The sequence below is a fragment of the Apteryx mantelli genome, chromosome 18, assembly GCF_036417845.1.
Source record: "Apteryx mantelli isolate bAptMan1 chromosome 18, bAptMan1.hap1, whole genome shotgun sequence".
Lineage (NCBI taxonomy): Eukaryota > Metazoa > Chordata > Aves > Apterygiformes > Apterygidae > Apteryx > Apteryx mantelli.
The window spans coordinates 6,063,612-6,090,607 of NC_089995.1; the positions used below are offsets into that span (position 1 = coordinate 6,063,612).

General features: G+C 47.2%; 1 protein-coding gene across 2 annotated transcripts in view; it reads right to left on the reverse strand.

Moving 5' to 3' along the window:
- The window catches only part of ARHGAP40 (Rho GTPase activating protein 40), a 39,621-nt gene that overhangs the window by 10,486 nt on the left and 2,139 nt on the right, over positions 1-26,996 (reverse strand). The window contains exons 1-5 of one of the 2 annotated variants that reach the window (XM_067307821.1): positions 18,303-18,412; positions 8,896-9,098; positions 4,384-4,604; positions 1,226-1,301; positions 58-209 (exon numbers count right to left, since the gene is read on the reverse strand). In XM_067307821.1, coding sequence (XP_067163922.1) covers positions 58-209; positions 1,226-1,301; positions 4,384-4,604; positions 8,896-9,098; positions 18,303-18,412 — 762 coding nt within the window. Of the gene's footprint in view, positions 1-57; positions 210-1,225; positions 1,302-4,383; positions 4,605-8,895; positions 9,099-18,302; positions 18,413-26,996 lie in introns of those variants that run through there. The other variant, XM_067307822.1, reaches the window with a different exon arrangement.

The window sequence follows — 26,996 nt, forward strand, 5'->3', positions numbered from 1 at the left end:
CTCCAGACAAGAGAGGAGCTAGTAAGCTTGAACAGGAAAAACTCCTTCTGAGCTTACGGTTAGGGCATTTCCATCCTTTATCCTCCTAAATTCAGACAGGAACGATCCTTTGAGCAGAACAGCTGCCTGCTCCGAGTAGGCAACGTCCATGTTGAACACTTCCTCTTTCCCGGGGTTTCGAACCGTGCAGGAATAATCCTGGGTTTCTGCTACAGAGGGGAAAAAAAAAAAGCCTCTAAGTTCAGAAAGCCAAAGGAATGAAGCGTAGAAAACGAGTGAGCTGAAAGAACAGTTGTGACACCAATCTGGGGACCACCATTTTAAAAAAGACCATATCAGCGCTTGAGAGGGTTGTTCTCAGAGCACAGTCCTGCGACTGATCAATAGGGTAAGACTAACTCAAAGCCGCAACGTTACAACTATAATCACCAAGATCCGTAGTAAGATGTGCACAGCCTTTCATTTAAGGGCATACCTATGGCTAACTTCTCTCTGCACAGGTGCCCAAGGTGTTCGCACGATTTCACTGTGCTTTGTCAGTGATTTATGTGCATCTTCTAATTACTTTCTTGAAGAGCTATCAGTCTGAGTGGCAGCTTCTAACACTACTAGACACAGGAAGAGTCTACTGAACCCACAGCCAAGGATAAGCATGTATTTAAAACCCACAAACAAGGCCAATGCTTCAGCCTTCCCGACAGCAGTACCGTACCACACGTTACATCACTGTAACGCAGCCTTTGCGGAGCCTTTCACAGCGCTGGAGCTGCGGGAGCTCGGAGCCCGGATTAGCAGAGCTCCCCTTTGCATTCCAGCCCTACTTCAGAACCGCCAGGTCGAGAAAACACTGCAAGGCCTTTATTTGTGTTTATTGTTTCATATAGTGCAATAAAACAGGCTTTCAGATGCATCTTAGAGTTGGCAACTAAAGTATAAGCACACACTGCTGCCCTCTTCCATCCAAGTTAAAGATCGGTCGTATCATGAATGACCCTAAGCATTCCTCTTAAACATGCATCGCCCTGCCAGCTTGCTTCTAGCTTCTTATCCCCTATAGAACTGTCACAAGGAAAATGATACAAATACAGGTATTAATGTTGTTGTGGCAAAAGAAAGACTGGGCTTGTGTGTAGACCATGAAAATGTGATAAGATGCTCTCTCTTAAAGCATGCTTCTTTTCTTAATCTAAGAGAAACCCACTATACTTTAAAACTTCCTGCTTACGTTTCTGCACATTTGCAGTCTGTAGGTTGTGCCACAACTGATCTGGTCTGGAGTCCTCCTTCTCTGCCACTGTCTCCTGAAAAATAAACCAGGACACATTTAATCTACACAAAGCAGAACAAAAGTTACTGGAAGCCAACCTGATTTGGGCAGAACACACCTGAGAACATTGGCTGTTACTGCAAGAAAACGCTGCTCAAGTTCAGGGCTACGTGACTGCTCCGGAATTACGAATCACTGGAACAATCCTAACTGGAGAATTTGGCGGGCAGAGGGAAAAACACGTGACTGTTTTATAGACAGTACTTGTGATAAATCTCCACATCCTTAAACCCATTGCTAGTTCTCATCTTCACACAATCAGCAGCCAATTGCCCCCTTATTTCAGGCACTGAGGGGCTAACAGCCACAGTGCACCAGTCACGCTGCGTGGGCTCTACCCACTGCCTGGGCTCACGAGTAATTTATCTGCCATTTGGACGTACAAGAAAGTGCACAGTAAATAGACTTCAGCACCTAAAAGCTTCCCCTCACCAGCTTTATAGCAACCTAACCTCTTCAGGTCTAGCAAGAGAAGTGAAGTAGTACAAGGAGGCATTCGGCAGCCAGGCATGCCAATAAAAACCTTTTTGTTGTTGTTGTTGTTTTGGGGGTTTTTTTGCTAGAACTAATTAGAACATAGGAAAGCACATTCCATTATGGAAAGTTGGCAACTTTCTGACAACCTGCTCACGACATTGAATCGGGGACTGTGAACTAGAAGTTAGAACGGACCTATACAAAGTCATCGCAATCGGACAACACAGCTAATCTGTACAGAAGCTGCGCTATACTTTTGAAGCGGGTGCACAACTGTCGAGCTTGCCAAGAAAGCAGAAAATTCATTCAGCATCTGCAGCTCCATTGCACACAGCACATACCAAATACCATCAGAGCAGCTTCAGACCCAGCCCCGACGCAGAAAGCTTCCAAGAGAAACGCCAACAGCTCCATGCCTGACCGCAGACACCCTCAACTGCTTCCATTCAAGTCACCGCTGAACTGAATTAGCTTTAAGCTCGATTTGCTGATTATAGTTTTCTCCATAGGTGGACTCCATTCGTGGTAAAAGCAGTGTTACAAATAGAAGGGAATAAGCATGAGACCTATAGGAACATTCAGTGTTCTGATCTCCGGGTGCAGAGATCGGAAGTCGGCCGCAGGAATCACCCAAAACCCCATTTAGCAGTTAAGGCACAGCTATCGGATCTGGGTTCCAGGTCAGGAATTTCCGAGACTGGAGAAAATACACTTTATGTTTCTGTACCTGTTTTCTCCATCATGAACATCCTTTTGGGCAACAAGGGATTTCAAGGCACGGAGCAAAAGGTGCCAGGTGCCATAGAAACACCAGGCCTGTTTTGTCAAATGGTTATCGAAGGCATCTAGAACCGGGGGGGAAAGCAAACCACTCAGGAAAGTTATCCAAAAAGCCTGCTTCCCTCTGGGCTTGGGAATTACTCAAGCATAGAGGACCTTGACTCAGTGCCTGTTGTCCCACCCTAACGTGCCAGGGCATAGCCGTTTTAAATAGAAAACACTCGTCATTTGCCTAAACTGAGCATCTGACACTTTCCCAGAAATAAAGGGGGCAAACACCATCTTCCATAAGCTGGGAAAGATGAGCAAGGAATATGGAGGTTAAGCTGATAGCCACTTGGCAAAGAAGCAACTGGTAATCAAAGAGATCCCTTTAAAACATATTTTCTTGCCATCTTTAAAAAGTGAGTGAGTACGAGCGGGAGAAAACTGCCTTTTTGGTTCAGTGCCTTCTGCTAACAGCTGAAGATCTCAGAGGCAACTGCAAAGCTTTTAAGTCAAACAATATTGAGCCAAAGAAAATATGAGTCAGTCCAAACAGATCTAGGGTTATTGAAAGGGAGTCCAATGATCTTGCCTGAAGCCAGAAGTGAGATAAAATGTTCCATTTCTAATCAAGTTAAGGCTATTTAAACAGGCAGTTTTAGTATCTTTATACATGCGTTCATCATACCAAAATGTCATTTTAAAACATCAGATTGGATTTCAGTTGCTTGGATTATCAAATGCAAATATTAGCAACCTAGTGAGTGGGCACATAAGATTAAGAGCTCAAAAAACTCCATTTCTACACAAAAGAAAGTTGAGTCATTTCAAGAGATACAACAGGCTTAGACTTAATCTGCAAGTATAAAAACACTGAATTTCAACTGAGGCGCTTAAGACAACCTTGCAGCGTTACTGCTTTTAGAAACATCATCTTTTTGTCACCCATTCAGGCAGGGATGTGAATAATGCTCTGCAAAAGCAAATCAACTGTGACTCAGTCTTGGTGCAATTCACAATAAGGAAGTAGTCTACATCTCAACATTGGGGAGTTACAGAAAATACAACCACACCAGTTTCCAGTAACATTACGGACTGTTAGTATCATTCCCTTAACACATCCAAGGGATTATTTGACTAGTTATAATTCATCTCATTAAAGCAAAAGATATTTCCAAGAGGCTCAGACTGAGTAAAAGGAGTCTCCACTTCTGGTTAAGAGTGGAAGTCCCATGCTACTGCAAACGCAAGATCTTACTCAAGTTCAACACCTTCCGACCAGACACTTAACCAAAAGCAAAAGCGGCAAGGATCACTAACTGGGATACTTTCCAGCAGCCCCTAGGAAGCTTATGAATACTCCAACTGCTGGCCACGACCAAAGAGGAGCAGCGCGACAAGAAAGTAGCTGCAAAGCTAATAGTTACGTTTTCAGTAGCAAAAAAGGCATTGGCTATCCTTTGTCCAGGATTACTGGCTGTACAAATACAGTTTTCCAGAACTGACCTTATCAAGTTTTCTTTCTCTCTCTCTCTTTTTTTTTTTTTTTTTTTTTAAATAATGATATCAGAAGTCACTGGAACAAAGAAAACATGAAAGGGCTTCAAAGGTATCAGGGGTCTGCTAGGCTGTAGTGCTATAGGTGCTATTCTTCCATCAGTCTCTAGGAAGCTTATGGATTTGCAGGTTTTGCAGCAATTTCTTCTCAATGCTGCAACCTCAATGCAGAATTTCTACAATCTCAGCTTCATTTCGGCTCAAAAGACCAAGTCATCTATTTGGAAACAAAACCAACCCTAGAACCAGAAACATACCCCAGAGCCGACCACTCCAAAAATGTCTCGGACATCCCGCACGGGATGCTTGTTCTTCCTCCTCCGAGACCGGGAGTAGGTGTCCAGCCTCCGCTGCACAGCCGCCGCCTGGGTCTTCGTCAGGGTGGAGAGCAGCACGATGTTGTCGTTTTCCGAGGCCCGGTCCCCAAGGAGGTCGGAGAGGCCGGCGTCCTGGAGCCACTCGGCCTCAGCGTCTCCCTCTGCGGGTGGGGGGAGGAAGAGGGGACAGCAGTGAGAAGACCGAAGATAACGTCAACTTGAGTACTCTGAGCGCAGCGGGGCTAGAAAACCAGAAGCCTGAGCTGTTCCCATCCCTGGGGTGGCAACAGGACAGCACTGCAAGGGAGCCGCCTCTTTGGTAGGACGCCAAGGACGTTCCTGATGGCTCAGCCCCGCTCCCAGGCATCGGGCTGGAAGCGCAGGGGAGAGAGCACATTTTAGGTAGCTGTAACGGTCCACGTGCTCCTCTCTCCTCATCCTACGTGAGGAAGGAGAGGGAGGGGAAAAGAAAAAGAATAGGGAGGTGTGCGTATTGTCCGCTCCACGCGTGGCTCCGCGCGGGATTCCGCCCAGGGACTGCAGCCACCGGGGCTTCCCCGGGGGCGTGGGAGGAAGGGCGGTCGCCCCTGCGCAAGTCTGCCTCCGCACGGACTCCCGGGCGAGGGCAGCCCCGGCGGCGGCGGCGGCAGCAGGCAGTGAGCTCAGAAGGAACGGCGCTGCCTCTCTGCAGCACGCGCAGGCTTGCGACAGCTCGCGCCGAGCGGACAAAAGCTCTGAGAAGCCGCAGCGCACAACGCTGCACACGCGGCTTTCGTGCTCACCTCAATTATTTGGCTGTTTGTTTAACTATCTACCTATACGCAAGCCCATGCATCAACCAAGAGTCTTCTGGGAATTGTTTGTTTGTTTTTAAATATCCAGACACTCATCTGGCGGATTCAAATATATTTTATTCAATATACTTGCATGCAGAATTATTTGCATTGTCACTTTTTTTTTTTATTTTTGGACTGATACCCATACAGTCATTCTGCAAAAGCAAAAGTGTCACAAAATGTTATAAAGCAATGCACAGGTTAAGAATATCTAAACCTATTCAGAATTAAAGGGCATTCCAGCTGCAAAATAAAGCGTGAGAAGCCTGGAGACAGTAACAGCGGCATGACTCAAACAAGCTCGATCTCACGCCATTCTTCAATATACATGAAGTTGCATTTCAAACACATAACAGTTTTTCCTTAGATGTTCTTCATGCAAGCTGTGAGGTGCCCTGAGCAAGGCAGCTACCTGAAAACTAAGGATAAAAGTAATAATTTAACAGGAGGCTTCAGCTTTAATACAGTGAATGCCACACAGCTGTTACCTTTTCAATTTTGTGTACCGCATTCATTTACGGCAGGCAGCTCCAGCACAGCTTTGTCTAAGGACATATTGAAAAAAACGACTGATCTGACTCAAACAGAATAGTTTGTTCCTATTCTTCCTTTCCAAGGCAAACTGATATTTCCTCGATTATCACAGCTGCTCAGGCAAGTTTTTATTATTATAGCATCAATAGTAAAAAAAAAAAAGTCATGCACCTCTTACGAGATGAAATAATTTTTTTTTTTTCCTGGGGAAACCACTATTTCATTACAGCACTTAAGAACACATAAAGAATACACTGTGAAGGCTGAAAAGACTTAATGAAGTCGCAATATCTTTTTGTTATTTGCATGAAAACAGAACTTTTTTCAGCATCACACCATAAGGAGCAGAACTGGACTTAACGTTGTTGTTTCCCTTTCAGAAATCTTCTGTTAAACCAGCTAGTATTCCTACAGGGTTTTAGATTTTGGTCATTTCTCACGACCAGTTGTACAAAAGCTAGCACGTAAGAGTATCTCCACCGATATGCTCACTTGTTTACAATTACTCATGCTTTTGCAGACTCTGAATTAGAGGTGGAGTCTCCTTCTCTGGAGATATTCAAAAGCCGCCTGGATGCAATCCTGTGCAATGTGCTCTAGGTGACCCTGGTGGAGCAGGGGGGTTGGACTAGATGATCTCCAGAGGTCCCTTCCAACCTCAGTGATTCTGTGATTCTGTGAATTCTTAGTCCAATTTAAGTATTCTCACTGGACACATATTTTGTTACACATCTGCAATTTCACATAAGCACAGAGTGCAAAAGCCTTCTCCTATTTATTGTGTCTTTGGGAACTAAAGGAAGTTAATTGCTTGCAAATTTTGAAAATATCCAGTTCCAGTCATAACAGGAAACTAATCTAACACACAACACTGCAGAAGGATGTCTGATTTATTGTCTTTGTTAGGCCTACGGCCCCATCTGATGCCAAAGCACCTCAGATGATTCTGATTTTTCTATTTAATATTTTTGGCCCAATTGTGTTTACTTAGTAACACAAAAGGAAAGCAGTAAAATACAGTATTTACAGGGGGAAAGGGGGAGAAATCACAGTCAGAATAGAAAGGTTCACAGGGGTTTAGCTGCTGGTTTAAATTTGGGGAGCTGTTAACATTTGCCTTTAAATTCTGGACAAGCAACATTCCTGGGGCAGGGGGGAAAGCATCACAACTGGGAACAAACAGGCAAAGCTAGAGAAAACCAGTTGCAAGAACCTACTTGAAATGTGAGCTAGCCAAAAACCGTACTCATAACTAGTTGCACTGAGTTTCCAAAAAGTTAAAGGACAGCTAAGTATCCTGCAAACAATTTCAGACAAAGCATTCAGTAAAACTTCCCATATGTTAATAAATAAATAAATAATCCCCCCCCCCCATCCTTTGGGGACCCTTCTCAGACATGGCTACGTCCCCGAGCGGCTAGTGGCAGGGATGCTAGCAGGAACATTGCTAACGGCACTACCACGCTAGCGCCTGCACTGCGACTGTGCTGTACTGTCGGACTCTGAGATGGAGAGGCAGCGGACTACTAGAAAAGGACTGTTTCTTGCTTTTCAGGAAAACGCTAGTTTCCCCCCGCTTCAGCTGTTGGTGAGGCTGCGAGTGCCATTAAGCACCAGCAGCTCCGTGCTGACCCAGGTCTCCCGCAGGGCTGCACACTGGCCGCCCACTAGCAGCTGGTCCCACGAACGGCTCCCCATCATGCCACCCCCACGCAGGGCCCGTGCAGACCACCAGCTTCTCCCAGCCGGGGCAGCAGTTTTGGCAGTGCCTCCTCTACGCACAGCCTCCGCTCTGCAACCACCAGCTCTTTGCCGAGCCGAGCCATCCCGTCTCCAGCCGGAGCTGTGAGCTGCTGCCCCAGCGCAGCTTCCCGGGCTCTGCGCAGGCGGCGACGGAGCCTCCGGGGCTGGAGCGCCGTGCCTGCGCCCCGCTGCCACCGCGCCGTGCTGATGGACAGCCAAAAGGATCTAGCCGGCTCCAGCTCCCACGCACACCCGGCCTGAAGCCTTCCCTTGCTGCTTGCGCTTCGGGCACGGCATACATTTGACTAAACCACTTTCCAGAAGGCGCCGACAGAGCTTTGCCTTCCCGAGCCTGGTATGAAGGCTTCGCCCCTTGCAGCATCGTTTCGAGTTTGGCCAGTTTCTGCTGCCAATTAAGCAGTCGGCTCTCGCCTAGCAGATCAAGCCACAGCGTTAAAAGCTCCCACAGCAATCAAACCGCCTCTAGCGTATCAGTCCTTTGGGTATCCAGACAGCCTTTCATCTCCCAGCACGGCCTCTTTTCCAGAGTCTCCTCCCCCGCACTCTCATTTTCTGAGTCCCTTTGGTATCCCTTCCAGTTCTAAAAACCCAACTTCTGTCCCTTACGTAGGGACACTAACAGCAGCCCTCGGTATTTACCATGTCGCGCCTATTAGGGCGGATGCTAATCCTCCCTCTCTGCTCTCCAAAACCCACCTTTAAGCATCCAGGACACCTATTCACCCTTCCCTGCCTCAGCGTCACACTAGGGCTTTCCCTCAAACGTTTCTCCATTACACACATGGATCCTTCTCAATACGAGGCCAGAACAACAGCCGGAAACTGTGCAGGCTGCAGTCCCGACCAGTCAAGGGAACGTGGCTCAAAACGGACAGAGCAAACACGTGCTCCTCATCTGTGGGACTGCATGGTCCTTATCAGCATTTATCATTCCCTAACATCCCAAGATTTTCTACCCTCAAGTCAAAATGCAATTGGTTCAAGTCCCCCAAATTGACTGTTTAAAAAATCTGAAGCCTTGAACATACTATTGACTGACCTTTAAAGTCAGCTTTGTTTCAGAAGCTGAAACTAGCCCAGACTAGCGTTCCTGTGTAGGGAATTATCCACCACCCAAAGCAGGGCGGGGGGAACAAAAAAAAACAAAACAAAACACCACACACCACACAAACCCACCCAAAACTGTATTACCAAATATTGGTAATATTCTAATCATAATGCAATATGCTTCCAAATCATTCAGGTGCATAAGAAAATTTTGTCTCCAAGACGTTCATCTGTCCTCCTCCCCTCGCTCCCAACAGTTTTGGCAACCTACCCTCTTGCGTTTTGACATCTGCAAGGCTGCATTCTTCTTGTTCGGCTTCACTGCTCTGTTTAATGTTCTCTACTTCCAGCCAAAAACTGTCCATTGACAAGTGGTCCAAAGAATCTACCCTGGAGTTGACGCGCTCTGACAACGGGGATGCCAAAGGACTCTTCGGAGGAATCTGGCTCATTTTGCAGGGGCAATTTCTGGTACTGAGGGAGGAAGAGATAAGGAGAGACAGATTAAGCTACACATATTCAGTTATGACATTCCCAGGACAGTCTTCAGTGATTAATGACTGCAACGAAAGCCAAACAGAGGTAAGTGCTAAACTTCCTTTCACTAGCGTTTAGCAATAACAGGCAAGGTTGGGCTCAAGGCCAGTAGAGCAGGAGAAAAAACTACTGTCCAAGTGATGTGAGAGGAGGCAGTATCAACACGTTTTGCTTCACTGTCCTTCCAGCGACCTCTTAGAGGCCTCCTATTCCCAGCTCTGCTTCCAAGATTCCCCCTGCGAGCAGGCACAGACACTCTCCACGTTCACAGACAGCCAGGATGTTTCGAGCTCTGTGCACGCGTGCCCAGGCGATCCGGCACGCACAGCGAGTCTGATGACTCCCAACCAGGGCAGGCTTGTCCTCCGCATGCAAAGTCGGCACGGCTGTTGCATAGCCTGCATTTCAGTTGGCGCAAACAGACCCTGTGTTTGAGGCCCTCTTTTCCTGCCCAGACCAGATTTTTCGGATTTGTGAAACAGCAAAAGTGTCCCGGGAAACACAAACACACAGAAATTTTTACCACCCTGCTGGTTAATTCATGAGCAGCCAAAGTCCCAGACTGGTCCAGCTCAGCTGAGCTTTCAACCTCTCCAAAGAAAGGTGTGAGATCCTAGCCACTTCATAAAATAACACCGCTCCTAAAATGAAATTTAATTCTCTTCAAAGGGTTGTAAGCCTTTCAAACCCTGCTGTATACCTTTTTCAAAGGCTTAAAATAAACAGGGATAAATTTAACCTACTTATTAAAAAAGCCTCAATAGTTCAAGTTACAAATACAAAACTCGAACACTATGCTAATTTTGGATATCTTGAAAAGGGTTATCAAGGACACATAGAAACAGCCATCACTACAAAACACAGATCAGAATTATTTTCTAGGCACAAGACAGAAGTAGATCAAGCCTTACACCTTGACAAACTTGAACCAAACACAGCCACCAATTTAGTTTAGCCATCCAGCTCTGGAAGGGCCTAGAAACTAGTATTTGCCAGCCATTTTGCCATCAATAACTTCCTCTCATTCTAGTAAGCCATGACTAGCAGCTTTGGCATATCTTACTTCTGTTACAAGAAGCGTTTCAAGTCTCAAAGGACTAAATTTGAAGATCTAGCAATTAGAGGCATGTGTTATGGGATATTCTGCACTTATATTTACACACTTACATACACATTCCGCACATTCCCTCTTCTAATATGCATGCAGGCAGCCCTTCTCTTCTAAAGGTCAAAACTAAGGTGATAACCATCATTCTGAGAACATCTGGAGCCAGCAATAGCACTGAGAACAAGAACAACAAGTTCTCGCTCTTTTTTTTTTATTTCAATATAAACAGGAACACAGAAGTTAAAGATTGAAGAGAGCTATTATGCCATCCAGCCCACCTCGGACAAGGTAAGAGGCGTCCTGTTTGTTACCTGTTTTTTTTTTTTCCTGTTCCTACTCTCGGGCTTCCAAACAACAGGCTTCTAAGAGGCCACTTCATAGCCTAGTAGAACATTTAAATGTTCAGTTTAAGATTCCCCCCCCCCCTTCATAGTTCATACCAATTTCTCTCAATTTTACTATAGCTACCATATCAAACCATTATAGTCCCTTTCTCCTTTTTACTTATGTCTTTATGCATTGGGGTTAAGAATTTAGATCACTTCCCTCATGCCAATACTCCCCCCCCCCCCATTTCCTTGCATTTGCTGACAGCCTTCTTTTGAGAGGATGAAACATAGTCACCGTGCTACTATCAAAAAGACTATTCCCTATCCTGCCATGATATCCCACTGGAATGTTATTACATGACAATCAGTAGAAGCCACCACTTGGGACATGAGAATAGCAGGAGGTTTTAGGTCATCTCAAGGGACTTTGGTTTGGTCAGCATCGGCTCCAGAAACACTGTGGCAGCCAAAAATCGTACTAGAGAGCAGCCTCTCGGTGCATAACACTACGCAGGCTAAGAAACCGTCTCCCAAGCTTTCCTACTTGCTCTAGAAAGGCACTCAGTAGACACGACTACTCTTCTTGCCACAAGTTACTGCACTGTACTGCTGCGGGATCCAGGTTATACAGATAGAGTAGCTCTAAGCCATAAAATTCCTTCGTGTTCTGCTTCATTCAGGCTCATCTAGCACCCGAGAAGTCTCCTTGGGTTCACACTGGGATAGAAGTTACATCCAGGTTTGCAGATCCAGCAGAACCTAACCCGCGAAGCCAAGGGCAGCTCGCACACACCGCACGCGTCCCACGGCGAGCCTGCTTCACCGTAGCTATGGCAATCCTTCCCCACACCTGACCTAGGCCTGCCCGAAAAACAAACAAGCTTTAGGACAATACAAACAGAGACTTCAGCTCTTTCGAAAGTGTGACTATTACCTTGTATGTTCTGCATGACTTACCCAGAGACCAGATTCTGGATGCAAGCTTTAGTCCAGGAGATGATATGACCAAGTGGAGTTACTCTTGTCTATAACGTTAGAGCTGGTTCCTGGTATCTATCTGAGAAGGGTCACAACATCCCTACAGCCCAGATCCTCAGGCTATAACTTTGCCAACAGCGATTTCTGATCTACCAGCTCCTCCAGTCCATATCATGATGGCACAACACTGGTACAAGGATGGAGTACTGTTGGACGCTACACTGAACCATGTAAGTACTCCTGTCCCACTCTGACCCTTGCTTCCCCTACTATCCCTAGCCATCTCGCTTCCTCCCACAGCTGGAGGTTCAGACGCACCAAGAAGCTCCACTGCTAGTCACACTGTATGCCTGTGACAGGAGAGCCATACTGATCTGCTCGCGGGTCAAACAGCCCCAAAGCCATCTTCATCTGTCTTCTCAACAGCCCCACAGGCTGCTGCACTAGCTCGTTTCACCAAGGTGCAAAGATGCACACTCAAACACCATTAGCAGGAGCCAAAACCCAGCTCTGCAGCTCCTAAGCTGGCTCCCTGTCTCACAGGAAAACACCAAGGCAAAAGTCAGGTCTTAAAATTAAGACCAGAGAGTAAGACATTAACTTTTTTCTGCCTCCCTTGAGCACACTGCTTTACAAATCCAGCTGGCCAGGTGGAAAGTTAATTTTGGATTCTGTGCCCCTAAGAGATTGTCCTCCGTTGACTTATGAATGCAATGAGGAAGAACAATCCATGACGTATACAGGTAGTAACAGTTTAGATTTAAGGTGTAGATTGTAGGCTTAAAATGTTAATCAGCTCAGTTGTAACTGGGCAAAGAGTAAGTGGAATAATCAAGTTCACTCAGATGCACTGTAACCATTAAAACTGTAAAATGTTAAGCTTTTTAAAACTAACCCAACAGTAAGCAAACTGGCCAGAAAGATCTAGTTAAGGGCAACTATAAAGGAATGATTTTGTGGTAAGTCTGGCCATACTAATGCAATCTTCTTGTTTAAGAGGAGAGCTAGTTTTAGAGGGCTTGAGATCCATCCACCTGACCCCCCCTAATAACCTCAGTCTGACCCTGGGTTAACATTATTAACAGCACAGTTATGAGAAATTAAAGAGGATTGGCATGAACCTTGTAAGGCTCAATATCTTATTATTTCTCCTGCAAGTCATCTCTGCGTGGAGCACCTGGTAGCCCTAATACGATTTGCAAGCCTGCAAAGCACAGGCAGGGAGCGTTGGTGGCTCACCAGTCCTGGACTAGGGTGTGAAGTCTCAGAGTCGTTTCTGGTCTGTTCCTAGATACTGTCACCACACAGCAAAGGCACTGTAAACACTCATGCAACTCTTTGCCCTCTTGAATGTATTAAAACAAACTAAACACTGTTGCTATGCATTTGCTCATTCCAGGGTTGAATCACTCTAGTCAGCTTCTCGCAGGATTTGTGGCTGCCCGGGCTACTTGAGGGCTTGCTCAACATCCTTTCCTCAGCGAACCTCCTCAAGGAGGTTCCTTCCTGAGCATTTCAAGCAGAACAGGTGGTGACTAGCGTGAGCCAAGAAACTGCAACCCCTTTAATACTGTTTCCAGAAAAACTAAGATGAGAAAAAGGCAACAAAAACAGATGAATTAAGTTATACAAGACAGGCCTTCCACACACGAGCACCTAGTTGTAGGGACATTTCCAAAGATCTGGGGCAAACACAAGGGCACACAGAAAAGAAACAGATGGTGGGAGTCTGAATTAACCTCAAGAGCAGAGCACCAAGTCACAGAATCACAGCAATCAAGACCACCACTGGCATGAAATACAAGTGCTCTTAAAAAATTTTTGAGAAAACACTTTACCAACTGGCTGCAGTATTTTCCACAGGTAAAGACACTAATTCAGAGGAAGAAAAAAAAAAATTAAGGTCACACAACATGTCTTACCAGCTTTCAATTTATTTCAGGCTCAAAAACCAGTTGATTGGCACAAGATGAAAGGAAAAAGGTTTATACAGGAAATGCTCCTCTTTAATTTGCTTTCAAGTTCCTATCTTGAGCAAGCAGTTTAAATCCAATTGCAGAACTGTACGGTTAATTCTGAAGAGCAAGAAATATCTAAAGACCAGCCAATCATAGCTTGCAACAGGTTGGCTTCTCTTGTTGAAAATCACGTAGTAGGATAAAGGCATCAAAAAACAGATAGGAGTATTTGAAAAGCTAGAGAAAGTCTTGCAGTATTAAATCAGATAAGGAAAAAAATTTTTGAATATAGTTACTGAAAGAATTAGAAGTTTAAATCTTAATCACCCTTTCAAAAATATTAATACCAGAAAAGCTCCCTGTATAATAGAAGTTAGTCTACCTATTACCAAATTTTTAGATAAAATACACATAATCAGGTGTTTCATTTAGGCATACAGAATTACACAAAACACTGTTCACAATACACAGACAGCAAACGGCCATCAAGCGATGCCTTGGGGACATGAGCTCCACAAACTTCCTACAAACAGGACAGGATCAGTTCATAGGAAGTCAACCAAAGGCCTCAATCCAGAGAAAGCTCTGCCACAAACCTTTAAAGCCCGGCTTCGTTCTCCTTGCAATCCCCTAACTTCAGTACGCTGAAAGCGGTCTCAAACGTATCCCACCCCTCAGGGAACAAAAGGGCAATACTTAAGTTTACTCTTAGGAGACAAAGTGAAAAACGTATAGCTGGTTCAAGCATCTTGGACCAGACCATAAGAGTAAGGACAGACTAATTATCAAACTACTGCAGCGAGATGAACAGTAACCTACCCGATATATACTCTTAACATGCTTTATTTTCCCTGGCCTAATTAAAGCAAAGCAGTTTAAGAGCCATAATTAAAGCAGTCTGCCACTGTTGGCTTGCATCTTTGCATATCTCTAGCCATAGGGGATCTGCTCATTTACCTAGTAGCTTCACTGACACAGACTGTCTCATGGGCATCCCCTACGAAGGGGGACAGGGCCTCCAGCCCACCCCGTTTTACAAAACACCGCTGCCAACCACAACTCATGTTTCTATTAAGGGGTTTTAATCAAGGCCTTCCCATACTTGTGGCTGCATACTTGAAGCTCTGCGTCTGTAGCACTAGCAGGAACAGCCAAGATCTCACTACTACAGTTTGCTAACAAGATTACAGCTTGTTTTTGGTAACACAACAATCAGTTCATCAAGATCTTCCATTATGCAAGCAGCTCTGGGAGCAGCGTCATATTTAAGGTTGTTTTGAAGAAGCCTGTTCTGCAAGTGATGAGAAGGACACACCGGACAGTTCTGCATACATTGAGTAATTCCTACCGGAGCCGGCTTTCCTCCTGCCCCATCAACAGCACAGGCATTCCCCAAGTCCCCATCTCCCGTCCTGCCATCCTGCTTTCACTGGGAAGAGGAACTGACAGTGACTATTTGCGCAGGACTACTTGGGGCGAAGAGCTCCTGAATCCTGATGCTTTTGTGTAATGCGCTGCTTTCCCATAGCGCCTTCACCACTTTCTGCTCCAGTCTTGGACGCTTCAGATAACTTGTGCTTTATTTAAAACTTCCAGTGCTGTGGAGGAGGTAATAGCTTACCTGACAATAAGTATTTATATCAAAGCACTTATGGCCAAAGAAACTGTCTCAACACTTGCCTTTCAGACCTACACTTAGAATAGACTCATCTCCACTGTCTGGTAAGGATCTAAATAAGCAAGCCAAGGAACAGCGAAATTTCTCTGTAATTGCTGATCTACCTAGAGGTCAGTCTCTCACACACAGAGATTTAGAGCATCACCTAAGCACAGGATTGATAAGTATGCGTAGATACAGCCAGTTCAAAATTCTCAAAGCCATGCTTAGTTGGGCATCCGTCCCATCATGCAAGAGTTCCCTTCCTCCTCAGAAGATTTAAGCCATGCTCCATACGTACGCTTTCCTTTTCACTGCAAGGTCAGCACAGACGAGCCCTCTGGTCACTCTTCTGCATTAGCAGCTGAGGCAGACAGGGCCTCTCGTCGACTCGGAAATCCCGAGGATTTCCTCCTGAAAGGAGGACTTGGCCAAAACAAGGTTCCAGGAGCACTGCAATATTTAATTCAACTTTGAATTGATAAGCCTGATGGATTACATGAGAATCATGAATTAAAAGAGGAAGCGCCTCCATCCCTACTTCTGTTCTCGCATACTCCATGTCCATCTAACCAGCACAAGCAGTTTTGTCCTTCCAGCGGCCGCAAGAAGCCGGTGTCTCAGTCGCTCTTCAGCTATCAGCAAGACATCGGGATGCCAAAACCCACAGGCCAGTTAAGAGGGGTTAGCAGTTACCGCAGAGCGCTTGCTACGCGCATGTGCTTGCACGTCCTTGCTACGTCACCCCATCCCAACGCCGCGGGGACGCCGCAGGCGGAGCGGGCGCGCGGGACTCCCGCGCCAGTGGGCTGCCGGACGCTCACGCCCTCGGTGCCTGTTCGTCACAGCCCCGTGGCGCGCCGTCCCAGGCACCTTACCGAGGCCAGAGCGAGTCAGTACCTCCTCGTTACTGAACCCGTGCTCAGACGGCCCATGCTACCGCTATGTCCGTGCGGTGATTTTATTTCCATCACCGCTCTGCGACTTCAGGCAGGGCGCTTCGCCTCCGGGCGCCTCGGCTGCCACCCTGGGGACAGCAGCGACTGCCTGGCTTTCGGGAAGAACAGCCCACGTTTGTGCTTCTAGAAAAAAAGACTACGTCAATGCACTTTTGAATCCTTTGCAAAAGCATAAAAGCTGTAAACTTATTTTCTGTGTGATCATTCACTAAAACAAAGGGTTTTTACAAGAGTACAGATTTACACATAGTAAATATTTGTCTTAAGCTCAACATCACAGAAGCCATAAATCAGGATGATATAACTAATTCTTATTTCCTGTAGCCCTTTCCACTGGCTGTAGCTGCGCTAAAGTGTGCGGGGAACCGGCACGAGCCCGCAGAGCGGTGCCGCGAGCATCCCGCCACGCGGCGCCGACGGGGCGGCCGGCAGACGCGCTGCAGAGAGAAGCCACGCTGCGCTTCGCGCGTGAGGTTTAGGGACGCAGGAAGGATGGTCGTAAGCTCCTTGGCGGGATTTCTCAGATAAGAGTTATCCCACGGGAGACGCTGCTTGGCTATTACATGGCCACGTAAAGCTCCGCTCAGTTAAGGTCTGTAAACAGCTCTTAACTCGATACCTCCTAATGAGAGCTTCCAAGAACGGCCACCTTGAGCAACGCCGAGCAGAACCGGCGGGACGGGCAACGCGCCGGCCCCAGCCGCCGGCACGGCAAGCCGGAGCCGCGAGTACGGCTTCCAGGGAGCGCTTTGGAGGCAGGATAACAAGATCACCGAGCCAAGTGGCAAGTGCCTTAGCGAGAATCCGATAACCAGTCCATCGTCACCACCGCAAAAATAAACAGCCGCTCATTAGGGGACCGGGGTGCTTCGCGCCTCCTTTCGCAAGCACCCCACCGCGCAGGCACGCGCCGGGCTGTCCCGGCAGTCCCGCGGCGCAAGGGGAGGCTGCGCCCGCTGGTCACACCTGAACGCACAGGCGCAAACTGCCACTCGGGAGAAGCTAAACGTTTTGGTCGAGTCCAGGGAGAAAGTGGAGCGCTCCCACCGCAGCGCCTCTTCGGATTTGCCTGCAGAGGCGTCCCGGCGCCAGCCCAGAGCCTGGAACTAAGCTAACTCGTTTGACAAAGCCATCAGTTGTTGCTGAATATTTTGATTTTTATCAAAGAAACCCTGCAGTAATCTTCTCTAAGGGTGACTGGCTACTTAATCTAGTCCATTCAAAAACGAGTAAGTTATTTACCTTATTACTCCTGTGTGATTCTCCCTAAGCTTTTGTTTGTTTGGTTGGTTTGGTTTTGTTTTAAATAAAATCTCAAATTTTGCCTGGGATCTTTTAAAGATTCTTGCTGCTACACACAAGGCCAAACAGACTAGGAAAACTGGGCAGTCGCACAGCAATATTGGGGGGGGGGGGGAGCTACCGATGCAAAGCTGCTGCAGTACGTTCACGCAAGAGGAACAAGTTCAGATCAACTGCAACAAGGAGACATCTTGAAAATACGTGCAATTTCTAACTTGATGCAAACATACCCGAGATCACGTCTCGGGTCGGTTAACAGCGCTCGGCGAGCGCACAAGTGGTACGATTTTTGCCAAGCAAAGCAGTCCAGTTTTTAGCTGTATCCTTCAGCACATGTGTTTTGCAGCATATTCACAAATGAGCAGCTCCGACTTGAGCGCAGTTTGATAAAGCGTTGAAAAGCCTCTAAACACACGAGTGCCAGTTTCACTGCCTTGTAAGGAAACATGTAGCCGTCGCATCCCCCCGGCAGCGCTTCCCTCCCAAACACGCGCACCTGCATATCCCACCTACGAACGGGTTGCTGCACTGATCCCAGTGAAAAAACTACTGAGTTAAAACAGCAAAAGAAAGAAAGGGAAAAAAAAGAAAAAAAAAGCATCTTTGTTATATTTTTATCGTCAAGGCAGTCAAAGCGCATTCTTAGAAAGCATGTTAAATCTTGTTTGCCCCTGGGAGTTTACTCCGTTTCCCCCCACCTTGCCACAAAGGGATATTTCCTTACCCCTACACCCTGCCTTCCGGACAGAAAGAAGAAAGAAAAAAGAAAAAAGAAAAGAAGAAAAAAATGAGAAAAGGAATAAAGCGATCACCTAGTAAACAGCACCCTCCAGTCCAACCCGCCCCGTACCTGCGAGCGCTGCCGACGGGAAAGCAGCCGGGCGGCTGCACGGGCTGCAGCACAAGCCGGGGCCTGGGGATCCGTGGCCGGGCAAAGCCGGCTTTCCCGGGCCGCTCCATGCTCGGGCGCGAAGGGCGGCGGGCGGCAGTCTGTTCGTGCTCGGCCGCCGCGGAGCCGCCCGCGGCCCCTCGTCACGCCGCGGCGGTTGGGCCGATTGGGCGCCGCCGGCGTCCCCTCCTCCCACCCAGGCGCGCAAAGGCACCTGCCAAAGGGCCGCGCGCCCGCGCCTGCGAGACGCAGCAGCCACGCCGCGTCCAGCACCCGGAGGAATGAGAAAAAATAAGAAACAGGAGCCTCCCCGAGCCCGCGCCAAAACGTTAACTCAAGTCTCAGCCGTGGGAAAAAGCAGCTCGCGCAAGCGGCGCTGGAAAGAAGGAGTTAAACAGCACGTTTGCGCCTCGACGTTGCATTTCTGTCAAGCAAAAGGACGTCAAGGAAAGCACAAAGCATCTGCCCGGGATTATGTGGGGAAGGGAGGGGAGAGGAGGGAGGCAGAGCGTTTATTAAAAAAGCGAATTCAGCATTTCAAGTCATAGTTCTGCAGTGAGTAAGCTGCAGCTTTATGAAAGACAGTGGTGTTGAAAGAGCAGCATAAACCCATAACGCCCACAAAGTCCATTTTGCAAGACCCAGATTCTTCTCCAAAAATTTCAGCAACTAGCAATACATGCAAGAGTGCAGGGATAAAACTATCAGATTCCTGGTCTCCCCATCTGCAATAGGTTTTCATGTTTATCCCCCCCCCCTTTCATTCTTCTTTTTCCACCAAACCTCCAGGCACAGTATTTCTGCAACTTCCCTTTCCTCTGACTTTTATTATTCCCAGTCCCTAAGTTAAAGGGACAAATGAGTCAGTTGTTGAAAGCTTCGAGGAGGACGACGTGCAAGGCGTCTTCAGCGCCGCTAACAGCCGCTCTCGCTGCTCCCGACCCTCCTGGCGAGACGGGACCCATGGGTCAGCCCGCTTTGCCAGCGAGGGCTTAAGAGGGCAGCAGTGGCTTTCTCAGGGAAACCATCCGTCATAAAAGCATGCAGAAAGGCCATCTCATATTAAAGCTTTGTCTCTTACCCATTAATACAGCCCTTTTCCCAGCCCTTGCTCCAGTCTAGACGTTTTCACCCCACCTTGCAAACATGCACCTGATTTGTTGCAAAAGTTGCACTACCCTACCGCCCGAATTCAGGACGCAATCCACTCTCACACCCTCAGAGAGGCTTGTTTACGAAGAGGATTACACGCCGACTCTGCCCTGGCAAGCGTCCCCAGCGTACCTGCACGCAGCAGTCCAGCTGCATCCCAGGAAACTCCCCGGTCCACGTCCTCGGCACCCCACCGAGCGGCACCGGGCACCGAGGCCCTTGGCTACCCCAGCACAGATACAAGGAGGGTCTTTTGCGAGGGACTCTTACAGCTTCTTGCACCGAAGTACACAAGAAGCATCTTGGATTTTTTTACCCCTCCTTCTTCCTTCTCCTCATTCCCAATTTCCAATTCTTACTTTTTTTTTGGGGGGGGGGGAATGGAACACCCCCCCCCCCCCCCCCGCCTCCCAGTTTAAACACCCAAAGCACTGCAGGAGCGCAGCCTTCCAGGAACGACAATGGTGAACATGGACCTGTCCCAAGGTAACAGAACAAGCACATGGAAAAGCTCGGGACAGCCGCAGCAAGCTTTCGCTAGCTCAGTCCCGTTCCAGTGCACCCATAATCCCTGCACACCCATTTTATGCTATATTCCTTATTTAGCTTGCTCACCACAAGCGGTCCTAATGAGCATTGTAAGGAATGAAACTCAAAACTCAAAAACACTCCTCTCCCTTTTTTGTCGTTCAAGTCATCCACATAGCTTCTCCCACGTCGGCGCTGAACTCGGACGAACCCCAGAACGTATCAGCCTGGCGGAGTCTTGGGAGACCGCGAGCTGGTGAAATCCAGTTAAAATGAAAGCCCATCCATGAGCCACAGCTGTCACAGCAGCATTAATTTAGACATAAGAAGCATATTACAAAAATAAATCCAACACTAAAGACCTCAGCAACATGCAAAAGGCGATCAAAACACCGTCGCTGCCCTTGCTCAGCTACACAAGACAACAGCTGCTCCAAACGCACGTTGGATAGAGGTGCAAGCCGCAGCACGCGACTGCACGAGCTTCCCAGGTCCTGGGACACAGGAGACGACAGCAAGGAGAGGAGAACAACAAACCCACTTCTGAGAGGCGACCTGACTGCTCTAAGCTTTGATGTTTTTACCAAGCTCAAGAAAGCATTATTTCTACTATTTTCTATGCAGGATCCAGCCTTTCCAAAAGGCTTCATCCCAAACTCACCTTGCCCTAAAACAAGGGTTTTATGTTTTAGGTCATTCCTTCTCATGGACGCAAAAGTGCATAAAAGCTGCCAATACTGGAAGGAGATGGGCACGACAACCCATAACTACATTTCTTTTCTCCCTCAGCCATGTTCCTTCTCATTAAATTTCTTTTAACAACCTCAGCCAGCTGCTTTTATTTTTTGACAGCTTTTCAGACAGACAAGCTAAATAAGTTACTAATACGAGCTAGCGTCATTGTCCTAGGTTTCTAAAGCAACAGAAATCAGTAACAAATCAGCCAGGCTTGTTGCAAAACTGGGAAGTATTTAAAGCATGCAGAATGAAAAAGAAGTTCTTTAACTGTACATTCAACCTTATTTACTGCTACAAAGCAGCACAGAAGAATTATCGAAAATTTAAGGTCTGCTTGGATAATGAGGTGCAGCCGTACGACCATTTACAGCCTTTCACACACTCCCTCCTTTCTGAACTTTGGTTATTGCTCGAGAAGGAGAATTAGCAAGTTTATTGCCAAATTTGTGAGAAAGGAGGTGGAGAAATAGTACACAGAGGCAAACCGAGTCTGGATAGAGGACGGACTGAATCGGGATAAGTATTCCAACTCCAGTTTTGAGTTTTCCTGCGTGTTTCACCAGGACAGCCTTCCTGGCGTCATTCGAGATGTGCCAAGCTCGCGAGGACGTGATCATCTGGATCCCAAGAGCTGAATCTTAATCAAATGTGGAGACGAAGAGACATACCAAGGCTCTCAGCATTCAATTAATTCGAATGAATCACTGGTACAGGCCCAATGCTGTTAACGTCATAGCTTTAGCGCACGAGTTATTTCTGAAGGTATCTACATGCCCTGCCAAACCCATGCGACTTGGCTTGTTCGCTAAACCTGATTTTGAATGCTTTTTTTCCCCCCATCTTTTTGGCTCCAAAAAAACCTTTCAGACAGTCAGGAATTTCAGCTGGGCAGAGCATGTAAATTCTGGAGATCTCAAGCTTGCAGGAATCTCCCAAGGGACCTCAGGATCTCCGTTCGCCTGGGAGAGCTGCATCCAGACACTGCCACTGGGAAGAGCTCCACACCAGTGCCTTCAAGTCCGCTTTCACGCAAAGCTCGTGTGCTGCACCACAAGGTATCAAGCCAGCATTTCATTTTCCAGTCATCCCCAAAGTCTTTTTTTAACCATAAAAATCAAATGCAAGTGAAAGACCCTGCTACCTGAAGCAGGGTGAAAAACGTAACATAGCCCAAATCCTTTACACTATGTTTTTTCACTATGTTCCTTTTTTACAGTAAATAACACCAGGAAAACAAGAAAATAATTATCCCCCCTCCACTCCTTCACATATCAAGAAAACCCTCAAGCAGTGTTATCCATCCATCAGTCAGATTCATTAAGATTAAGCGATTACTCTAGTTTCTGGAGTCACTCAGGCGCTGAGGTTGCCCAAGTCCCAGCTTGTTCGCAGCTCACCACAGCGGCAGAGTTCGAGCCGTGTCCTGGCGCAGGGTGCTCAGCACCATCCCCGTCCATGCAGCGGACACGGCTACTCCACCGGACAAGATCTAATGTGTCTTCCCACTAGGAAAGACCCCCAGCTCTCACGGGAATGCCTGTGTCAGGTCAGCGCAAGCGAGGAGGTGATGCTCCACCATCCCTAAGCCCCAGCAACCTTCCCTGCTCCATCCACACCACGAGTGGCTCAGACCCAACCACCACCCGGGCAGACCCTGCTTACCCTAAGCCCAGCCTGCCCGTAGCCACCAGCCATGCGCCAGAGCACATGATCTGCTTTACTGCACCTCCGAGTTGCAGCAAACAGAGGATTGGGGCTTCAGGCAGTGAACAAACTGCAAGAGCAGATGACTCCCAAGCAGAGACTGTTTGCATGCGGGTGGCTATTATCTTGCATTCAAGAGGGGGGGAAGAAAAAAAGAAAAAGCAGTGGGCAAAGGAACCACTGGCATCTGGTGGGAGGCGACGCTGCAGCAGAGGGGGAACAGCCGGCCGGCGGTCAGAGCCAGAGCCACTTCATCACGTCACGATTGGACACAGCAGCCCTGACCCGCGATCTCCACCAGGCACGGCCGAACGCGCGGCCGCCTCCAGCTGTCCGCCCCGCCGCCTTGCCAGGACTACCACCCATCCCAGGCACGAGGGGACCGTGCCGTGCCCTCCCCAGCTGCTGTCGCTCAGAGCTGCACACAGCAGCCCAAGCCATCCTTAATCGGAGCTGTTTTCACACGCTGGGCCACCAGCTGCAGCACTGCTGACTTCTGGAAGAGGGGCGGGATGAAGCCAGATTTCAATCAGCAGTGAGACGTGGGGCTCGCACGCTGGAGCTGATCACGCAGCAAGGAACAGAGCACGCAGCGCCAGGAGAACGAAAGGCAGAAAAGGAATAGAAAGTTTGCCCGAGAAGGAAAGAGAGAAGAAGTCAGCAAGAGGAGCCAAGACGATCATTTGCAACCCAGTTCTCCTTTTGCCCCTACCATAGATCCAAACTGGTGCACCGGGGATTAGTTGGGAGGAACAGAAACAGGAAAGCCATTAATGAAAGTTCAGTGTTAAGACCGGTTTAGGACAAACACCAATTCCCCAAAGATGATTTACATGCATTTTAGTACCTTGCCTTGAGGCTAGTGGCCACCGGACAACGACACAAGGCTAATGGAAACCAGCGTTCTGGAGACTGATGGATAACGTCAGGGCTTGGGGAGGGACGGAGGAGGAAAAACACAACACCGTTCAGACACAGAGGTACGCTTAGAGAACTGAACTGCAAAGTCGCCTAGAACTAATTACTACTGTAAATAACGTAACTTAAACCACCCGAAACACTTCCACTGCTCAAGGAAGAGCGGTAACAATAGGAGGAAGTCCTAAGACACAGCAGCTATTCTGAACACACAAAAACACTTATTCTGATGAATAACCAAAAGTTATTTTCTAATCTGAACTGAGTATGTTTCTGCCTCCTGGGCATTTTCAGACTGGATAAAATTAGATACCTTAGCAGGTTTCGGAGGATGCCCTTGTTTACCTTCCTGTTCAAACACATGCCTGGCTTCTACTGGAGGCTGCGCCTTGCCGAAACTGCATCACTCTCGCTGCACCCTAAAGGCAGAAAGGACGGAGACCAGAGCCACCAGTATAATAACCACCAAGCTGGTTGTTCACGTCCTTTAAACACAAGGGCTTATTATCGCCGCTACCAGGTGACAAAGTCCCACCCATCACTTTTAAGGTGTAATAGGAGAGGCAGACGGGACAAAGAATTAGCAGTCAGTTACCCGTTTGGCTGTAATGAGTAACAAGAGTCTCACATCTGTCCAGATGTGTCAGTCCGGCTCACAAGGGGCTGGATCCTGCATTGCGGACCTCAGCCCAGCACCACCCTCACATCTGGCAGAGGCTGCGCCGCAAGGACTTGCACCTCCTCAATTTTCATAGAAAAAAGAATAATCAAGAGCTCAGGTTTCAAAGCTGGCAAGCCAACACATTTCACAAACCTCATTTGGATTTTTGCAAGCTGGGAAGTGGATGGAGCAACAGTTACAAGTGGGAAGAGTGTCAGAAAGGGACTGTCTCATTCTGCCGCCCCAGTTCTCAGGCCAGAGACGTGAGAGATCAGGCTGTCATCCTGGTTATTTCCTGCACCAGGATCACAAGCAGCAATTCCCAGTGACGGGATGGCTGCCACGGGCTGAACTCACCATGAGTCAGGGTGTTTTTGGACAACCCACAGGAGCTGCTGCCCAAAGAATGCCAAACATCCACTCCCGAAAGAACAGAAGTCACGCACGTGGCACGGCTCCGCGATCAGCGCAGAAGCAAGCAGCGGAGAACTACCAAGGTTATGAGACAGCTAAACAAGAGCTACCGATAGCTGACTCAACTCAAATAAGTTAGAGTTATAGCAAGGATAGGAAAAGAAGGGGAGGAAAAAAGTAGGAGTGACCTGACCATAGCTACAGAACTAAGTGTTTTAATAAGGCTAAGGTGAAGTACCTAAAGGTCAGAGTCTGGACAAAATACAAACGCAGTTTCCAAAGTAATTTTTGTTTGTTTTATAAGATACTAAAATCCATCCAAACTTTAAAAAAATGGAAGTTTTTATATTGGTTCAGTTCAGATGAAAGTACTTCAGAGATTAGGCTGGGACCACCATTACAGAAGCTTGTCCTGTTGAATGATTATAATAAAAATTGAATCCACTTACCTGGACACTACAGATTCTTTCAGTACCCAGAGAAAAACAGCTACCAAACAGGTCCCTGCACATTGTCACGAGGGAGGTTATCTGCAGCTTGCAGTATTTTGGAATAGGACATTTACTCTGAAATCAAATGCCACTGGGCTCATTTGTGAGTAGGATATCAATCAGATGGATGTCACTCAGTCATCTGAGAATCTGACGAATCACACTGCTCCCAGATGAGCAAAGAAAAACTCATGCTAATGCTGTCAGGGCAGTCCTACGTACTGAAACGCGGTTAGACCACAACTCGCAGCCAGCCTGGCTGTCCACCTCTCCCCTTGGGTCTGCAAAGCCCTGCATGGTCCCATCACCGAGGATCCTTCTACAGCAGAGACACTACAGATATTGCAGAGCGATGGAGACTCTCACCCTGCCAATAGATTGAAGGGACAGAAGGATACTCCCCTCCCCAAGCGAGCAGCATTTTTACAGATCCCAGATGCTTGTTTGATTATTTCCAAAATAAAAAGAAAATTTAATACAGCCTAGAAACAGATGTTTTTAATTAGTGGGTCAAAGCTAGTAAATGCCAATTATTCTGCTCATAAGCAACAATTGCGTTTGTACTCAAAAGCGCCATCGTTCCTCCTAACAGGCTTCCGGTTCTGCTTTGTCATCTCTTCAGCAGCAACAGGTCCATCAGGAGGAATTCACACTTGTCTGCGCGGGGGGAAGATTACGAGCATCCCATGATTTATATTCATGGCCATTCTCCTCATTTGTCCTTTAGGAAAGAGAGAGTTGGGACAAAAACAGAATTGGTTGGATCCTTTCGAGGGCTCAGAAGTTTAAAAAAGTCAGCTGTCGCCCTTTCTGCTGTGCTGGCTCCTTGCTCTACAGCCACCGCACACAGCTTGTTTGCACTGGTTTCATCTACCAACGATGCAACAGCTGGAACAAAACTTGTTGAGAAGGCTGAAACCCATTTCACAACACAACTAGCACCTCTTACAGAGCTATTAGTAGTTAAGACTTGGTTACCTCATTAGGAGTGGCTTTGTTTTTCCAAAATACTCACAATTTAATTCCATGGGTCTTCGTGAAAACCCGAATTAGAAAACTGTAGACATCATCTAGGATTTAGGGGCCAGTGAGGGGAAATGAAAAAAAGTTTACTACAGACATTTTCAAGGGACTTTATAGTGCAGGATTTAAAGGCAGAAAAGCCAGGGCAGGGGAGGTGAGTCATGTAAGATCATCTTAGAGGTCAGCAAGGGGCTGGATTGGTACCTGCAAATCCCCCTTGCTTTTTACTCTTGTATAAAAATCCACTGTTCCAACTATGGGGCAGAAGAGAGGAAAGGACATATGAAGTCTCAGATATCTTTATCAACTGGTGTTGCAAGACAGCTTTTTATTTTTCCAGTTTACACCCAGTGCGCAAGTTCAGAATAACGCAGTACTATTTCCAAGGGAAAAAAACAAACCGTAAAGGTCACCCATTGAGTAAGAGCCGCATCAAATCCAACAAGATGCAGAAACCCAATTCAGACTCACAGATGAGCTGAAAACTACAGCTATTTTATATTTTAAATCTAAAAGCATATACGCAAGCAGATGAACTACAGCAGTTACGGTTTAACCTCACAGCTCTAGTAAGTCTGATGAACTCTTATAATCAGGTTGAAATTCAAGAAATTATAACCAGGCCGGTCTAAGCAACAAAACACTTGTGTGCAATGGATATTTTCTGACACACGCATCACTTTACCTGCTGTTTTTGTCAGAAATCATACTCATATAGGGTTAAGTGATATTCATAGATACTCCAGTTAGCAATCAAGTGGCAGCTTCTTGACCTTACAAAGACTAGCTTTTCCTTGCCATCCGCTTTGTTCGCATTGACAACAAAGTCATCCTAATCCATTACGAAACTGAACCGACCTCACTAGCAGAGTTCACAGAAAAGCCTGAAAGCAGCAATTCCTTGGTCCTACTTGATTTGCCCCCTCGTTAAGGTTTTTCCTGCTAACATACTGTTGCAGCCAGAAAGAGCTTTGCGCAAAGCCATTCTCCAAAAAAGCTTTTTCCACAATGTGTGCTGGTATTTAA